Genomic DNA, 13,832 nt, shown 5'->3' on the forward strand with positions numbered 1-13,832 from the left:
CTTTCTAGCTGCAAGAACCCACTTGCAGCGCGTATACTCCCAAGCCAGCCTAACCTTGGTTTTACTTTAAGGTGATGACTAGCTACCTCAGTAGGGACCGTGCTTTTCACTCCAAGGCATAAATCATGAGCCCATCTTACTCCTAGACTTAGTGAGACTCAAATGCTGCAGGAGCTGTCAGTATAATGACTAAAGTGGGGGTAAGAAAAAGGGGTGGTCATGGTCAGGGAGAAGAGATTCAGAGCGGCCCTGCAGAGAAGGACTTGAGGGTGCAGGTTGATGAGAAAATGAACATGAGCCGGCTGCAGTGTGCGCTCGCAGCCCAGAAACCAACCGTATCCTGGGCTGCATCAAAAGGAGCGTGAGCAGCAGGGCGAAGGAGGTGATCCTGCCCCTCTGCTCTGCTCTTGTGAGACCTCACCTGGAGCATTGGGTGCAGTTCTGGTGTCCTCAACATAAAAAGGACATGGAACTGCTGGAACAAGTCCAGAGGAGGCCACGAGAATGATCAGGGGCTGGAGCACCTCCCGTATGAAGACAGGCTGAGGAAGTTGGGGCTGTTCAGCCTGGAGAAGAGAAGCTGCGTGGAGACCTCAGAGCAGCTTCCAGTACCTGAAGGGGGCCTATAGGGATGCTGGGGAGGGACTCTTCGTCAGGGACTGTAGTGACAGGACAAGGGGTAATGGGTTAAAACTGAAACAAGGGAAGTTTAGAAAGGATCTAAGGAGGAAATTCTTTCCTGTTAGGGTGGTGAGGCACTGGAATGGGTTGCCCAGGGAGGTTGTGAGTGCTCCATCCCTGGCAGTGTTCAAGGCCAGGTTGGATGAAGCCTTGTGTGGGATGGTTTAGTGTGAGGTGTCCCTGCCCATGGCAGGGGGGTGGAACTGGATGAGCCTGAGGTCCTTTCCAACCCAAACCATTCCATGATTCCATGTGATGAAAGATGCCACAATGCTGAACCAAAACTGCCAAGATGTGCTCATTTATGAGCAAAATGAGACCATTTGGGCACTGGGAAGGTTTAGTGAGCAACTAGTGAACAGGAAGCCTTAGGACAGAAATGTATTTAAAGAAGTGAAGGTGGTTCTTAAGAGTGTTTGCTGTGGGCAAGAATGTGAGGGTTGGAACTGGATGATCTTAAGGTCCTTTCCAACCCAAACCATTCCATGATTCTAATTCAGGGAGAGGATCAAAATGTCAAAAAGGATCATTGGTGGTAGTGAAATAAATCAGGAAGAGAAAGATTGGGCATTGAGGGGCAACCATGGGAAATGAGTGGGAAATGGATGAGGAAGTGGGAAAGGAATGTTATTGCAATATCCTAGATGCGAAAATACAGTCATAGGGAACAAGCAGGCCACAAAGATGGAGAGTAAAGTTGTCAAGTTCACAGATTACCAGACCACAGCTGGATGGTACCTGAGCTTCCAGGACAGGGAAAAAGCCCCTCACTAGTGATCATTTTCCCCTTACAAAATAAGCGCTTGTTTTGGGAATTCCAATAGAGAATGAGCTATTGCTATGGGAATTTAACTCCCAGCATGAGCTAGAATGGAAAGCCAAACCAGGTGGATAAGTTCTTCTCCAAGGGAAATGAGGAGGAACAAACCACCCCCTTCAGAGCACCAGGGATTTAAGAACCACATCTCTGGTTGCCAGACCACCTCCTTGCTTTCTGTTTGCAAGGACCTGGCTCCCTGGTGAGACACAGCTGCTGGACTTGACAGCTGTTGCTCCAAACTAGCCTTGTCTTTTGGGATATCCCAGTGAATCCTCATATTCCATCAGCCGGAGCCAAATTCCTATCTGGAAATCACTGCTTCCAAACTAGAGTGGAAAGCCTGGGCTGGGAGACGCGAGAGATGCCATTGCGCTGGAAAGCACAATGCAGGTTGTTGTTGGTGGGAGCTGAACAGCTGGAAAACAGCTGGAAAACAGCTGGAAAACAGCCATTCCCAAGGGCTTCTTGCTGAAAAATATTGTTTTATGGCTCCAGTATCCATCTTTGTCTGCAGGAAAGCTAAATCTGGTTTCTGTGAACAGTTCATAGACCTTTGGCTACAGACTTCCCTTTATTTGCTAAGCTACACTGGGATGTTGCAAGTAACCCCAGGGAAAACAACCTCCCTAAGGTCAAATTCCCTTCCCAAACAGCAGACAGGATAGAAGGGCTCCCTCTGTGGCATGTGTTAAATAAGCAAATAGGGCTAATCCTTGCTCTAAGGAAGGATATTGGTCTTTACTTTCAGGGCTCTATTGATGCACAGCCCTTACAATAATGTTTGGATGAGAAAAAGATAACTGTTTAATTTAGATCTTTTAAATCTTAAGTTTTTGAGTTTTATGCTTTACATTTGGCTTGGAAGTGCCTGGTTAAACCTTGCTGCATCCAACATATGTCCTTGACTTAGGAAATGGAGGAGAAAGGCTTGGATCCGATCTGTTCCCTTGGTGAAAAGGCATCTCTAATCACAACCTCTACACCCTTCATCCCTGTTTCAATGATCTTCCAGTCCAACTCTTCACTACCCCTGGGTTTCTTGGTCCCTAGGATGGACTGAGCATGGGGCTCTTGCCATGAGTTTCTATGTGGCTGCAGGACATGGTGATATGTGGTGCTGCTGCTGCCTTTCATGCAACAGAAGTGCTGGATGTCAAAACTGCATCTGAGCATCAAAATGAACCTTTAGAGGACCAAGGAGGCAAAATACAGTGCCTCGTGTTAGTGACACTTCATAGAATCATAGAATAGTTCGGGTTGGAAAGGACCTTAAGATCATCCAGTTCCAAGCCCCTGCCATGGGCAGGGACACCTCACACTAAACCATGGCACCCAAACTAAACCATGTCACCCAATTCAGGTCATCTCAGAGGGCTCTTAGGAGCCATGCATGGAGTGGGACTTACTGGAAACAGGAAAAAGCTCTCCGTCCACAATATCCCCCAGAAGAGCTAAATTTGACCTACCCTCTACTAATAGACATTTATCCAGCCTCTGGTGATGAACACTACCCCAACACATCAGCCTGTCCCATTGCTCCTCTGTCCTTCCTACTAAAATGCCTTTAAATATGATTCCTGACTTTTAAAGCTACTTATACTCAGGAAGAGAGCCTGGATTTCTACAGGACCACTGCTAAGGGCATTGGAGAAATTTTAGGAGGATCTTCCAAGGATCTTACACAGCAGCTTACATATAACAGTTCCCAGATCATGTGCACATTGATTCTCCATGGACTTTCTCCTCTGGTGTCTGAATCAGGCCTGCTCACTGGAAAACATAGCTGAGGATATAACAAATCTCAGCAACCTCTCACCTCATGAAACCACCTCCTCCTCTTCCCACTGGAACAACCACCTCCCAGCTCCCGCAGGACTAGACAGGGAAAGACCAGTACCTCCTTGGGAGTCCTGATTCTTGAGCCCGGCTGCAGCGAGGACATGGATCTGGGATACCACTTGTGGGTAACCGCACATCCCACTCCAGCAGGTATGTGGTGGCTCATCCAGTGTCAGCTCTCTGCAAGGAAAGGCATGTGCCCTTTGAGAGGTGCCCAGTCTTACCCTATGGGCACACCAGAGAGTTTGCTCTAGCAGGATGGGAGAACTATGCACTGTCTCCTCAACCGGGGTTTGGGATGCTCTCCCATGTCATGCTTAGGAGCACAGTGGGAGCTTCTCTTCCTGTCTCTTGAAAGGAAACCAAACACCATCTCCAGGCAAGGCTATGACCAATTCCAACCAGGAAAACCACGTCTCCCAACAGTCAGCTCCTCCCCATCACCTCTCTTGCTCCTTACCTGCAATCTGAAGGCACATCTGTGAATATCCTGAGAAGGAACTCGCCTACATGACCGGGATCAAAAGTGGTGGGGATGATGACATAGCGGCCTTCCTTTAGGTCTGTCCTCAGGAAGACGCTGCGGGAGTTGATGTAAATGGAGCTGGCCACCTTCTGCTGCAGGGTGTGCATCCGGTAGTTCCTGTTCAGCTCCACCTGGGAAGACACCACAGCGGGATGGTCAGAAGGACAGCACAATGTATAACAATGGATCTGGATCCAGCCTGGGACTGACCCCACAGTGCTGGGAGAGGCAGAGTTGAGGCAACCAGCAAAATGGTCCTAACTGGGCTGGATGGAAAACAAGTATGGATGTGGTTCTCCCAACTCGGTTGACTCAGGAACTTCTTGTCTCTTGTATCCCAGCTTGACACCGGGGGCCCATCAAGCAACACGTAAGTCCAATGGGTTTCAGCATGGGGAGATAACAGACTATCGCTTTTAGCAAAGAGAACGTGTCTATACTGTCACTGTTCACCTCTGAAATCTCTAAAGAGGAGCACGCTGTGCTGAAGCACCCCAGAAGCACCCAGATAAAGCTTAAATGAACAATACCAATGGTCATGCAGGACAGAGGTACCACTCCACCACTAACAAATGCAGGCCCAGATGCAGGAACCACGGTCTACCTTATGGATATCAAAACCTATGGCCAAGTTCTCTCCTTTGCCCTCTTTGCGACTGGTCCTTTTCGGCTTCTGCTGGATGGAGATCAGCACTTCATCTTCTGCCTTCTTCACATCAAATACATACTAGGAACAAAGGAAGGAAGGTAAGGGAGGACTCCTATTGAGACAGGATCACTGGGTATGGGTGGGCTGACATATAATAGATTAAACCACAGCTTCTCCTCACCCACCTCATTGCTTCAGTACCAGCACTGATAGCCTATACCCATTCCTCTTAGGAACTGGCATCATCCTGTCAAGACCTTTTTGGCTCATCTTAGAAAATGACTGGAAAATCCAGTCTCTCAATTGCTCATCAGAGTCCAAGGAGTCTAGATGTAGTCCCATAAAAGAGACTTTCACCCCTTGCAGTCTGCCACAAGTCCTCCTATGAGGCATGGAAGGAGGAATTTATGCTCACAGACACCTAAGATGAAGACTAATACAGAGCTGGAAGCAGGAAACAACTGTCCCACATCCTTGATGACAACTCCTGCAATGGACTAGACCATCCTTCATCCTTCGTTGTTAGATGAAGGACTTACAAGAACTTGTCTCATGTTGCTGAGAATCCCAGTTCAGAGCAGTACAGGATGGAAGAGCTTGTTCCAGGAGATGAACTTCAGAGCAGGACCTTTTTGAAGGCCAAGCTAGAAGGAAATGACCCTATAGACTACACCTGCCTTGGTGAATATAATAGTGCCAAGGTTGGGGCAAAAGAACTGGAATTTGATCATTCAGGGATCCAAACTGTTGGGAATAGCTCTGTTTGACTGGCCCCAGCTTACACTGCTACCCTGTGCCAAGCTGTTTGCTTGTGCCAAGATGCTCTACACCAGGCACTTGGATGCAGTCTCCCTCATAAGAGGGACAAGGTTAATAGAGTTGGCCTGGATGCAGGTCATGCTGTGCCAGGGGTCTCAGCTAGAGAATGGTCATGAGCACATTTAACCTACCAGAGGTCTGGTAGCTGTTTTGCCCTTCTAAGTCCCTTGTAGGAGATTTAAGCACTTAGAAACACATGTAGAGGCTCCAGAAGTTCCTCTGCTCCATGACTTACCTGAGGGTTCTGCAAAAAGGTGTCCTTGTGGTTGATACAGCCTCCACAGCGGTTCTTCAAGGGGTCACTGTTTCTGGTCCATGCCCCGTGTAGCACTGCCTCCTCCCAGGTCTTGTGGATGCTCAGGTAGGACGTGTTGATGAGACGGCACTTGATGATGTCCGTGAAGTACTTGCAGAAATCCTCAAAGGTCATCCTAAGTCAGGAAAGGGCAGAGCTGGGTTATGCTGCTCCATGCCCCTCAACAGTACACTGAAGGATCGTAGAATCATGGAATCAGTTGGGTTGGAAAAGACCTTTAAGATCATTCAGTCCAACCATTATCCCAGCACTGCCAAGGCCACCACTAACCCGTGACACTGAGGGCCTTGCCTACACAGTGTTTGAACACTTGCAGAGGCAGTGATTCCACCACTGCCCTGAGTAGCCTGTTTCTATACCTGATCACCCTATCACAGACACCCTATCATAGACAGAGACCATGTCTGAGTTGCCTCTGATGGCTGCTGAATAATGGAAGAGATGGAGATACCTTTCTCCATGTAGGCAGTAAATACTTGTTCAGTCTAAGCAGTGGAGATATGTGTTTTGGAGTGGGAGGAGCAGAGGAGTGGCCCTTCCTACACACATGGGTACCTGTTGTATTGAAACATATCTGGTGAGGATATTAAGATAATTCATAACAGGTTGCAAGTACCCTGGTGAAATAGCTTGGACCCAGCAGCTTGCAATCCTAGGGTCATGGCCTTTAAAACTAACACCCATGGGCTCAAAGAGGAGGCACCACTAAAGATCCTAGGGCTTGGAAGGCTGTTTGTTCTTCATAGCTGTATGTATGGAAATGACTCACATGCTCCCCTGGGAGGACTTTGTAGGTATGGCCCATGGCGACAACCCCAGGAGGGACTCACCAGAACTCTCCATCGTCTTCCACCGTCATCCCCATCTTCTCTCTTTCACTTTTGCTCACTTTCTGCCACTCCTCAGAGCTGTGGGAAGAGTTCAGGATCATTACTGTGAGGGCACATAGGAATTCAAGGGCCTACTTGGCCTCAGCAGATCTGTCGAGGGCACAAGGTCTATATAAACCAGTTCCCTCATGCTCTGGTTAGCTCATCTTTCAAACACGGGGGGAGTGCAGCATGGCTTGGAGATTCCTAACCAGTGGACCTGAATCCAGCGTGGCAAGACTTTGTTTGGCCAGTGCAATCACAACCCTATCAATGAAGATAACGAACTGAACTCTAGCCAAAGGCACTGGTTACACCAGCCCTTGGTTCTTCATCCCATCCACAGACACCACAGCAGTCAGTGGTGGCAGAGATTGATTCTATTGGGTGCTATTTTTGCTGGAACAAGACAGGGAGCAGAAAGGTGAGCTATAATCATCCTTTACTAGTGTGAATGTAGAGTACTACATGCTTGCAATTTCACCACAACATCCACCAGAGCACTAATGAGAAGGTCTGTCAAGATCAACCACCCTTCTGCTGACCTCCAAGACCCCAAGGCAAAGAATGAATCTACCCTAATGAAATAGTAGGTTTAGGACATGGGTTGAAGCAGTATCCCATACGATGTTATCCTATAGGTGTGGATGTAGTTAAATTGTCCCATGGGACAGCCTTGCTCCCATCCAGCTCCCATCCATCCACTTTCCCCCCCGAACAGAGGTGCTGCTGGTCCCCATCCTAACTCACGTGTCACTCCAAGGGCCATTCCATTCCCGCTCGCCCCACGGGTTGCGCATGCGGATCATGTCCAGCTTCTCCGACTTGAAGAAGGACAGGAGGCCATGGCCCAGGCGCACCTTCCGCACGTCTGTCACCGCGTACGCGTGCCCCTTCACCAGTCCACAGGCCAGGCGGGCCTCCATGTCTGCTGCTGAGGTGGCCTGGGCAGGGAGATACACACTGTACCAGGGGGATGTGAATGCATGGGGCTTGGAGCAAGCTGCTCTAGTGCAAGGTGTCCCTGCCCATAGCAGGGGGTTGGAACTGGATGAGCTTTAAGGTCCCTTCCAGCCCAAACCAGGCTGGGATTCTATGATTTCAGGTGCTAAATTCTTCATGGTTTCCATCTGCTGCATGAGGCCTCTGAGCTGCCGTAGTGTCAACCAATAGATTTGATTCTACTGGTTATAAGGGGAGGTTTGGCACCCAGTGTTTGTGGAGATGTCCACATGCAGACACCAAAACACCTTCCCCTGGGAGCAAATCCCCTCCTGCCATTTGAAGAGTGATGGAATAAATCTAGGCTCTTCAATGCACGAATGAGGGCTGGCATGGCTGTTCAGCCTGGAGAAGAGAAGCTGCGTGGAGACCTCATAGCAGCCTTCCAGTGTCTGAAGGGGGCCTATAGGGATGCTGGGGAGGGACTCTTCGTCAGGAACTGCAGTGACAGGACAAGGGGTAACGGGTTCAAACTTAAACAGGGGAAGTTTAGATTGGATCTAAGGAGGAAATTCTTTCCTGTGAGGGTGCTGAGGCACTGGAATGGGTTGCCCAGGGAGGTTGTGAGTGCTCCATCCCTGGCAGTGTTCAAGGCCAGGTTGGATGAAGCCTTGGGTGAGATGATTTACTGTGAGGTGTCCCTGCCCATGGCAGGGGGGTTGGAACTGGATGATCTTGAGGTCCTTTCCAACCCTAACTATTCTATGATTCTATGACTCCTTTTGCCATCCATAAGAAGTAGGGACCCTTGGCCGTAATTCATCTGATCTAATTTGGAAGTCTCCCACAGTACAAGACCACTCAAATGCCTATTCCCATGAGACCCCGACAATACAAGTAACATTGCTTACTTTGATGGAGCAGCTGATGAGGCCTCCCCGGTTGTGCACCTTCAACACGCGCTCAAAGAGGAGGTTTCGCTTGGCTTCATCAGCAATGTAGTCCCCTTCGGTCAGGTCAATAGGTTCAGACACCCCACCAGTGAAGTCTACCAGGGCATCAGCTGTGTTGCCTCCATCCAGGGCCTCGTAACAGCCTGACAACCTGGAAGAGGGATGGCATGACAACACTGGACATTTGAAGGGGTTTGGGACAGTTCTTGGGGCAGGCTGGAGAAAAGAGATCTGTAATAAAACTTTCAGTGGGTGAAGATAGCAGAGTAGGGTAAAAAAGTAAGACCCATGCTGCATGCAGCACTCTTGTTGTCATGGGACAAAGTAATAGGAACTTGAAATCTATAGGACAGATATTACTTAAACCAGTGTGGAGCTGGAAGATCTTTTGCTACAAGAAAGGCTTTTTCCTCACAATCTTTGTCGGTTTGAGACATGTCCTACTTCCCTCCAGGAAACCTGTTGTTTCCATTGGTGCAAACCAACTGGTGAATGAACAGAGATGAAAACCAGGGTACCCAGGTCCCAGTTTGTCCTGCAACCACCCAGATACCTACTTGGCATAAGCTTTCTCCACCAAGGCACACCAGAACTCGTTCTTGGAGTTGGAGTGGCAGTAGATGAGCTGGTTGTGGAGTGTGGGCAGGCGATCATCGATCACCACGTCCAGCCACTGACCGAAACGCCAGAACTGGAAGTGGAAGATCCCCACATAGTTCTCGGGTTTCTCAGCATTCCATTCCTGCTCCTTCCAGTCTGGGATGACCTGCAAGAGAGGAGGTACATGCACCTTGGTGGATTTGATACTCATCCTGGAACGAACATAGGCAATATAGAATCATGGAATAGTTTGGGTTGGAAAGGACCTCAAGATCATCAAGTTGCAACCCCCCTGCCATGGACAGGGACACCTCACATTAGACCAGATCACCCAAGACTCCATCCAACCTGGCCTTGAACACTGCCAGGGATGGAGCATTCACAGCTTCCTTGGGCAACCCGTTCCAGTACCTCATCATCCTTACAGTAAAGAACTTCTGCCTTAGATCTAACCTGAACTTCCCCTGCTTCAGTTTGAACCCATCACCCCTTGTCCTGTCACTGCAGTCCCTGATGAAGAGTCCCTCCGAGCATCCCTGTAGGCCTCAATATCAATGACAAGGAAGAATATGAGTTGGATGGACTTGCTTACATCTTGCTGGGGACAAGTTTTGGACCTGGTTCCTCTAATGCAGACTAGATTAATGTGTACTGGAATAGCTTAGACTTCTTCTCACTTTGGAAGATGGGGGTAAAGATCCTTGTTCCTCTTTCTTATAACTCTACCCTGGACATCTGCTGCCATCTACAGCTGCATACAGGCTATTGGAGCAGAAGGTCCTTAGTCTGACCAGGGATGGTTATTTGGTGCCCACATTTTTGTTAACTGTATTGTCAGTAGGGTACCATTAAGTGAATGCACCTTCTTTGATGCTGTTACTTGATTCTGGTGTGACTTGCCGGGCCCAAGAGTAGGTGTTGTGTTCATCTACCTGTTGACAGTGAACAGAGACCAGACACACTGCGTACGTATACTCTGCTAAAGTGGGAAAAGCAAGATTCTCATCCCCACAACGTCTCCATTCTTCCCTATCAAGAGCTACCACATTCATCCAAGCAAGGACAGGGAAAAGACAGCCTGGAGGGAAAGAAACCCTAGAGGGGTTGAAGGAATGCAGGTTTGGTGTCACTGCCATCTGCACTGCCAGTGGGACAGGCATGAGCAAGGGGTAACAAAGTCCACAGTCCTTCCTGGCTTCAGGCACCACCAGCTTTGCTTTGCATGGAAAATCCACCCAAAAGATGGGACAGAAATGGGCACAGCCGTGCACAGATGCTCCATATACAAGGATCAATATTTTATCAAGAACCAGGACATAGAAGCACACAGCCAGGAACTGCCCCACCACAGTTTAGCTCCTGTTGAGGGTGAAGGCAACGTGGCTTCACTTCATGGCCAGGGTGGGCTGTGAGGCCGTGTGCTGATAAAGTAGTCGATAGTTGACAAGTACTGACCAACCCAGCTGCATTAATGTGACCAACTGGCCACACCTTTGCTTTTTACCCGCTCCCAAAGCATCATGACCTGAGCAAGGAACAATCCCAAAGTTCCTAAAAGGAAAATTGTGTTCCAATACACCAAATAATCACTGTCTGGTGGAGACAGCTGTGGGTATTGGGGTGAGATAGGACAGGACACAGCTACACTGCATGGTAAAGGGCTCTTCAGAAAGCCCTGTGCCATGGTGAGACCCCCTTCATTGTGCCTTGGCCCTTGTCTAGCTGCCAGAGCCTTTGGCTTTTATCTTCTGGCTGCTGTCACAAAGCCATGACCCTGCAGATATATTTCTCTCTGAAGAGTCCATTGACTCCTTAACTACCAGCAACGATCCAGCCCGAAGCTTTTAATGCTCCTATGCTGCAATATTAATGATGCCCTCACTCACTGGCACTCCTGAGCCGTCTGGATCAATGGAAGAAGAGCAGACAGAGCCATGGAAAAGAGCTGCTTTTGGAGGGTTTGGTGTTTTCCAGGAGTGCTAACAACCATGTCCCAGACTCCCGGTGGGAGAGTGCCAGGCATGGTCAGACAAGCTTCCATCAGTCCCCATCGATTCCCTCCTGACTGGAGCTCATCCTAATGAATTGTCCTAGAGGACCATTGTGCTAATCAATTTGCTATTAATGTGGGCTCAGAAATGATGATGGCATTGATTAGAGGCAGCATGGCCAGCTTCCAGCTGGCTGGGTCTGAGGCTTGCCACTGCTGTCAGTAGTGGCAGGAGACAGCGGTCCCAACATCATCCTCTTGAAGGCAGCAAAAGTGGTTGGATCACTAGACCAGGATCCACGACTGGATGTACTTCCACACCAGCCCAAGGGGAATGAAAGGAGCCTGATCTCTAGAGCCCAACCTGTCCTCAGCATCCCAAAGGGCAAGGTGTGAGCTCAAACACCAGGTTTCTCCCCCAGAGCACAGCATCCCACCCAGGCCAAGGATCCCTCCTATTGCTTCACCCTCTGGCCAAGGTGTCTGTGACCCCCTTGGCTGTAGGGGAGAGGTGGCAGTGCTGGATGTGGTGCCTATTGGGACACCACACTTCAAGGCATAGAGCACAACCCCTGCCTGTGACCTGACACTGCGTATAACCTGGGGGATTAACATGGGGCACATCCACAAACCCCAGCAGTAGCAGGACCCCTCATGGAGATCATCATGCAACTGAGGTCCACAGCTCCCACCCACTCCCAGGCATCTCCATCCCTCCCCAGTGGATGCTGGAGAGCATGCCATGGACCACCCATCCCAGGACCCCACTGAGTCCCAGACTCAACTTGGTTGGGTGACACTGAGGCAGTGGAAATATTGGTCCCCATCATTCTCATTCACCCAACTGAGCTTTTTGCTTAGGGGTTCCCAAAATCTAAAGCTGTGATACCCTTCACTGGGACAAATTTACAGTGAAAGGGGTCAGAAATAGGTAAATTGGGAGCCCAGAAACACCTACAATCCTGGAAAAATGTCCCTGCTTAGAGGGAGGAATTGGTAGATGCTGATTTCTCTAAGCAGGGGCTCTTCTGCTGGGAACTTGCCAGCTCAGGAAGAGGAGGGAGAGACCCTACCGTGCCAATCTGCTGAACCACGGATGAAATCCCCTTGGGAGATGGGACAGAGTGGTGTATCTGAAAGCCTTTATGGGATGCTGAAAATGCGTAGGGAGAGTTCCAGTGGCTCGTATAAGAGGCTCATCTTCCCTGCAGCAAAGGGGTGATCATACTGCCCCACTCACCTCCCAGCTCTCATGGAAAGGAGGATCCACCTGAGGATCATTTCCCTTCAAACCCCTCCCAAACCACACAAGCCTGTTAAATGCTCCATTAAGCCTCTCACACCAAGAAAACAGAAGGTAAATGTTCATTTTACTGTTTACAGGAGATGAAAAGGTGCTCAGAAATACCAACAGTGAGTTTGAAATTGGTGGTTGGTGCTTTATTGTGTGCAGGATTAGGATAAGAAGACATGGACAGCCTCAGTCCTTAAGGGGAACCCTATTGATTAGGCTTTTATTTACTGTGGTACATCAATACCCAGCAAGGTATCTGCAGCAAGAACTCTACCCCAGCAACCAGCAGCTTAGCAATGGCACAGCGAGAGACCTGGAATGCAAAAACCCCTTGGGATGTTGGAAGTGGCTCCTGCTATTGGGTCTAATGTGGTTTGTAGTCTGGGATATACAAGCAAGGTCTCCTATGGGAAAGTCTGCCAGGATCCTAGAAGTGGGTTTGGCCCAGAGTGGGTCCATGCTATGGCCAAGCAGAATCCCAAACTGGTTTGGATTGGAAGGGACCTTAAAGCTCTTCCAGCTCCAACCCCTTGCCACGGGCAGGGACACCTTCCACTAGAGCAGCTTGCTCCAAGACTGTGTCCAACCTGGCCTTGAACACTGCCAGGGATGGGATACATCCATTTTTATCTCTCCTCACTGAGTCCAGCATTGCTTGGGGTCTAAAGGAAGACATTGGTTTCTCCAGCAATGTCCATGGCTGTGTGATTCGGTGGTTGCTGAGCTTTGGTTGTGCGTAAGGCTCAAAGCTCCACCATCTCAGCTAGTAACTGCTCTTCCTCCTTTCCTTCTCCTCTCTGCCCGGATTAGCTTGTGCTCATCATTTTACACATTATTGCTGTGCTGAGGAGGGCATGGAGCCTGCATCTCAGGAGGCTTTGAAGAGGTTGGACTCTGGTGGGGATGGTCCACTTAATTCAGGCCATGGGTACAAAGTCCCATCACTGCCCTCTCTCTACACACCTCAGGACAATCTCAGGCCATACCTTGAGGAGCATTCACCCACACTGGAGTGCAATCCTAGCAAAGAACCAATCGTAGGAATACCTGACTCTTTCAAAGGACGTTTCTATCTGTGCATCTCAAGGAGCTTCACCAAAATACCTTCTTATTGCTGGAGGAAAAGGGACTGTCCAAAGCAGTTTATTCACAGTCAAGCCAGACACCCTCCTGCTCCTAAACTTGCACCTCCCTTCTCCACCCCAATGGCCACCCAGACGCCATACCCTGCCTCAGCAGCTGCAGCGGGTAGGAGACAGCAGCAGCAGGTTCCTGCTCTGTGGTTTGCAACGTGCCCTGCAGCCTCCTGGCTCTTTAGATGCTTCAGAATAAACCTATTCGTGGGTGCTTTAAGGCCACAGCAACGCACAGATTGCTTTGGCTGCAGGGCAGTCACTGCTGGCTCAGACCTACAGCCTGCTCCAAGCTGCTGCACACACAGGAATGCCTGCTCCAACCCATCTGAGGACCAACAGTGTCCAGGCAGCCCGAGGTGAGCAGGGTGCTGCAGTACCTCTCCCCACAATGACCCCCA

The 13,832-nt window shown here is 49.5% G+C and overlaps 1 protein-coding gene across 1 annotated transcript in view; it reads right to left on the reverse strand.

The window, feature by feature from the left end:
- The window catches only part of CAPN5 (calpain 5), a 57,697-nt gene that overhangs the window by 4,160 nt on the left and 39,705 nt on the right, over positions 1 to 13,832 (reverse strand). Inside the window, exons 4-11 of the mRNA XM_065678883.1 lie at positions 8,972 to 9,180; positions 8,373 to 8,565; positions 7,270 to 7,463; positions 6,481 to 6,558; positions 5,570 to 5,765; positions 4,471 to 4,593; positions 3,801 to 3,997; positions 3,399 to 3,520 (exon numbers count right to left, since the gene is read on the reverse strand). Of these exons, the coding sequence (XP_065534955.1) occupies positions 3,399 to 3,520; positions 3,801 to 3,997; positions 4,471 to 4,593; positions 5,570 to 5,765; positions 6,481 to 6,558; positions 7,270 to 7,463; positions 8,373 to 8,565; positions 8,972 to 9,180 (1,312 nt within the window). The remainder of the gene's footprint in view (positions 1 to 3,398; positions 3,521 to 3,800; positions 3,998 to 4,470; positions 4,594 to 5,569; positions 5,766 to 6,480; positions 6,559 to 7,269; positions 7,464 to 8,372; positions 8,566 to 8,971; positions 9,181 to 13,832) is intronic.

Source organism: Lathamus discolor, chromosome 4 (assembly GCF_037157495.1).
Source record: "Lathamus discolor isolate bLatDis1 chromosome 4, bLatDis1.hap1, whole genome shotgun sequence".
NCBI classification, from domain to species: Eukaryota; Metazoa; Chordata; class Aves; order Psittaciformes; family Psittacidae; genus Lathamus; species Lathamus discolor.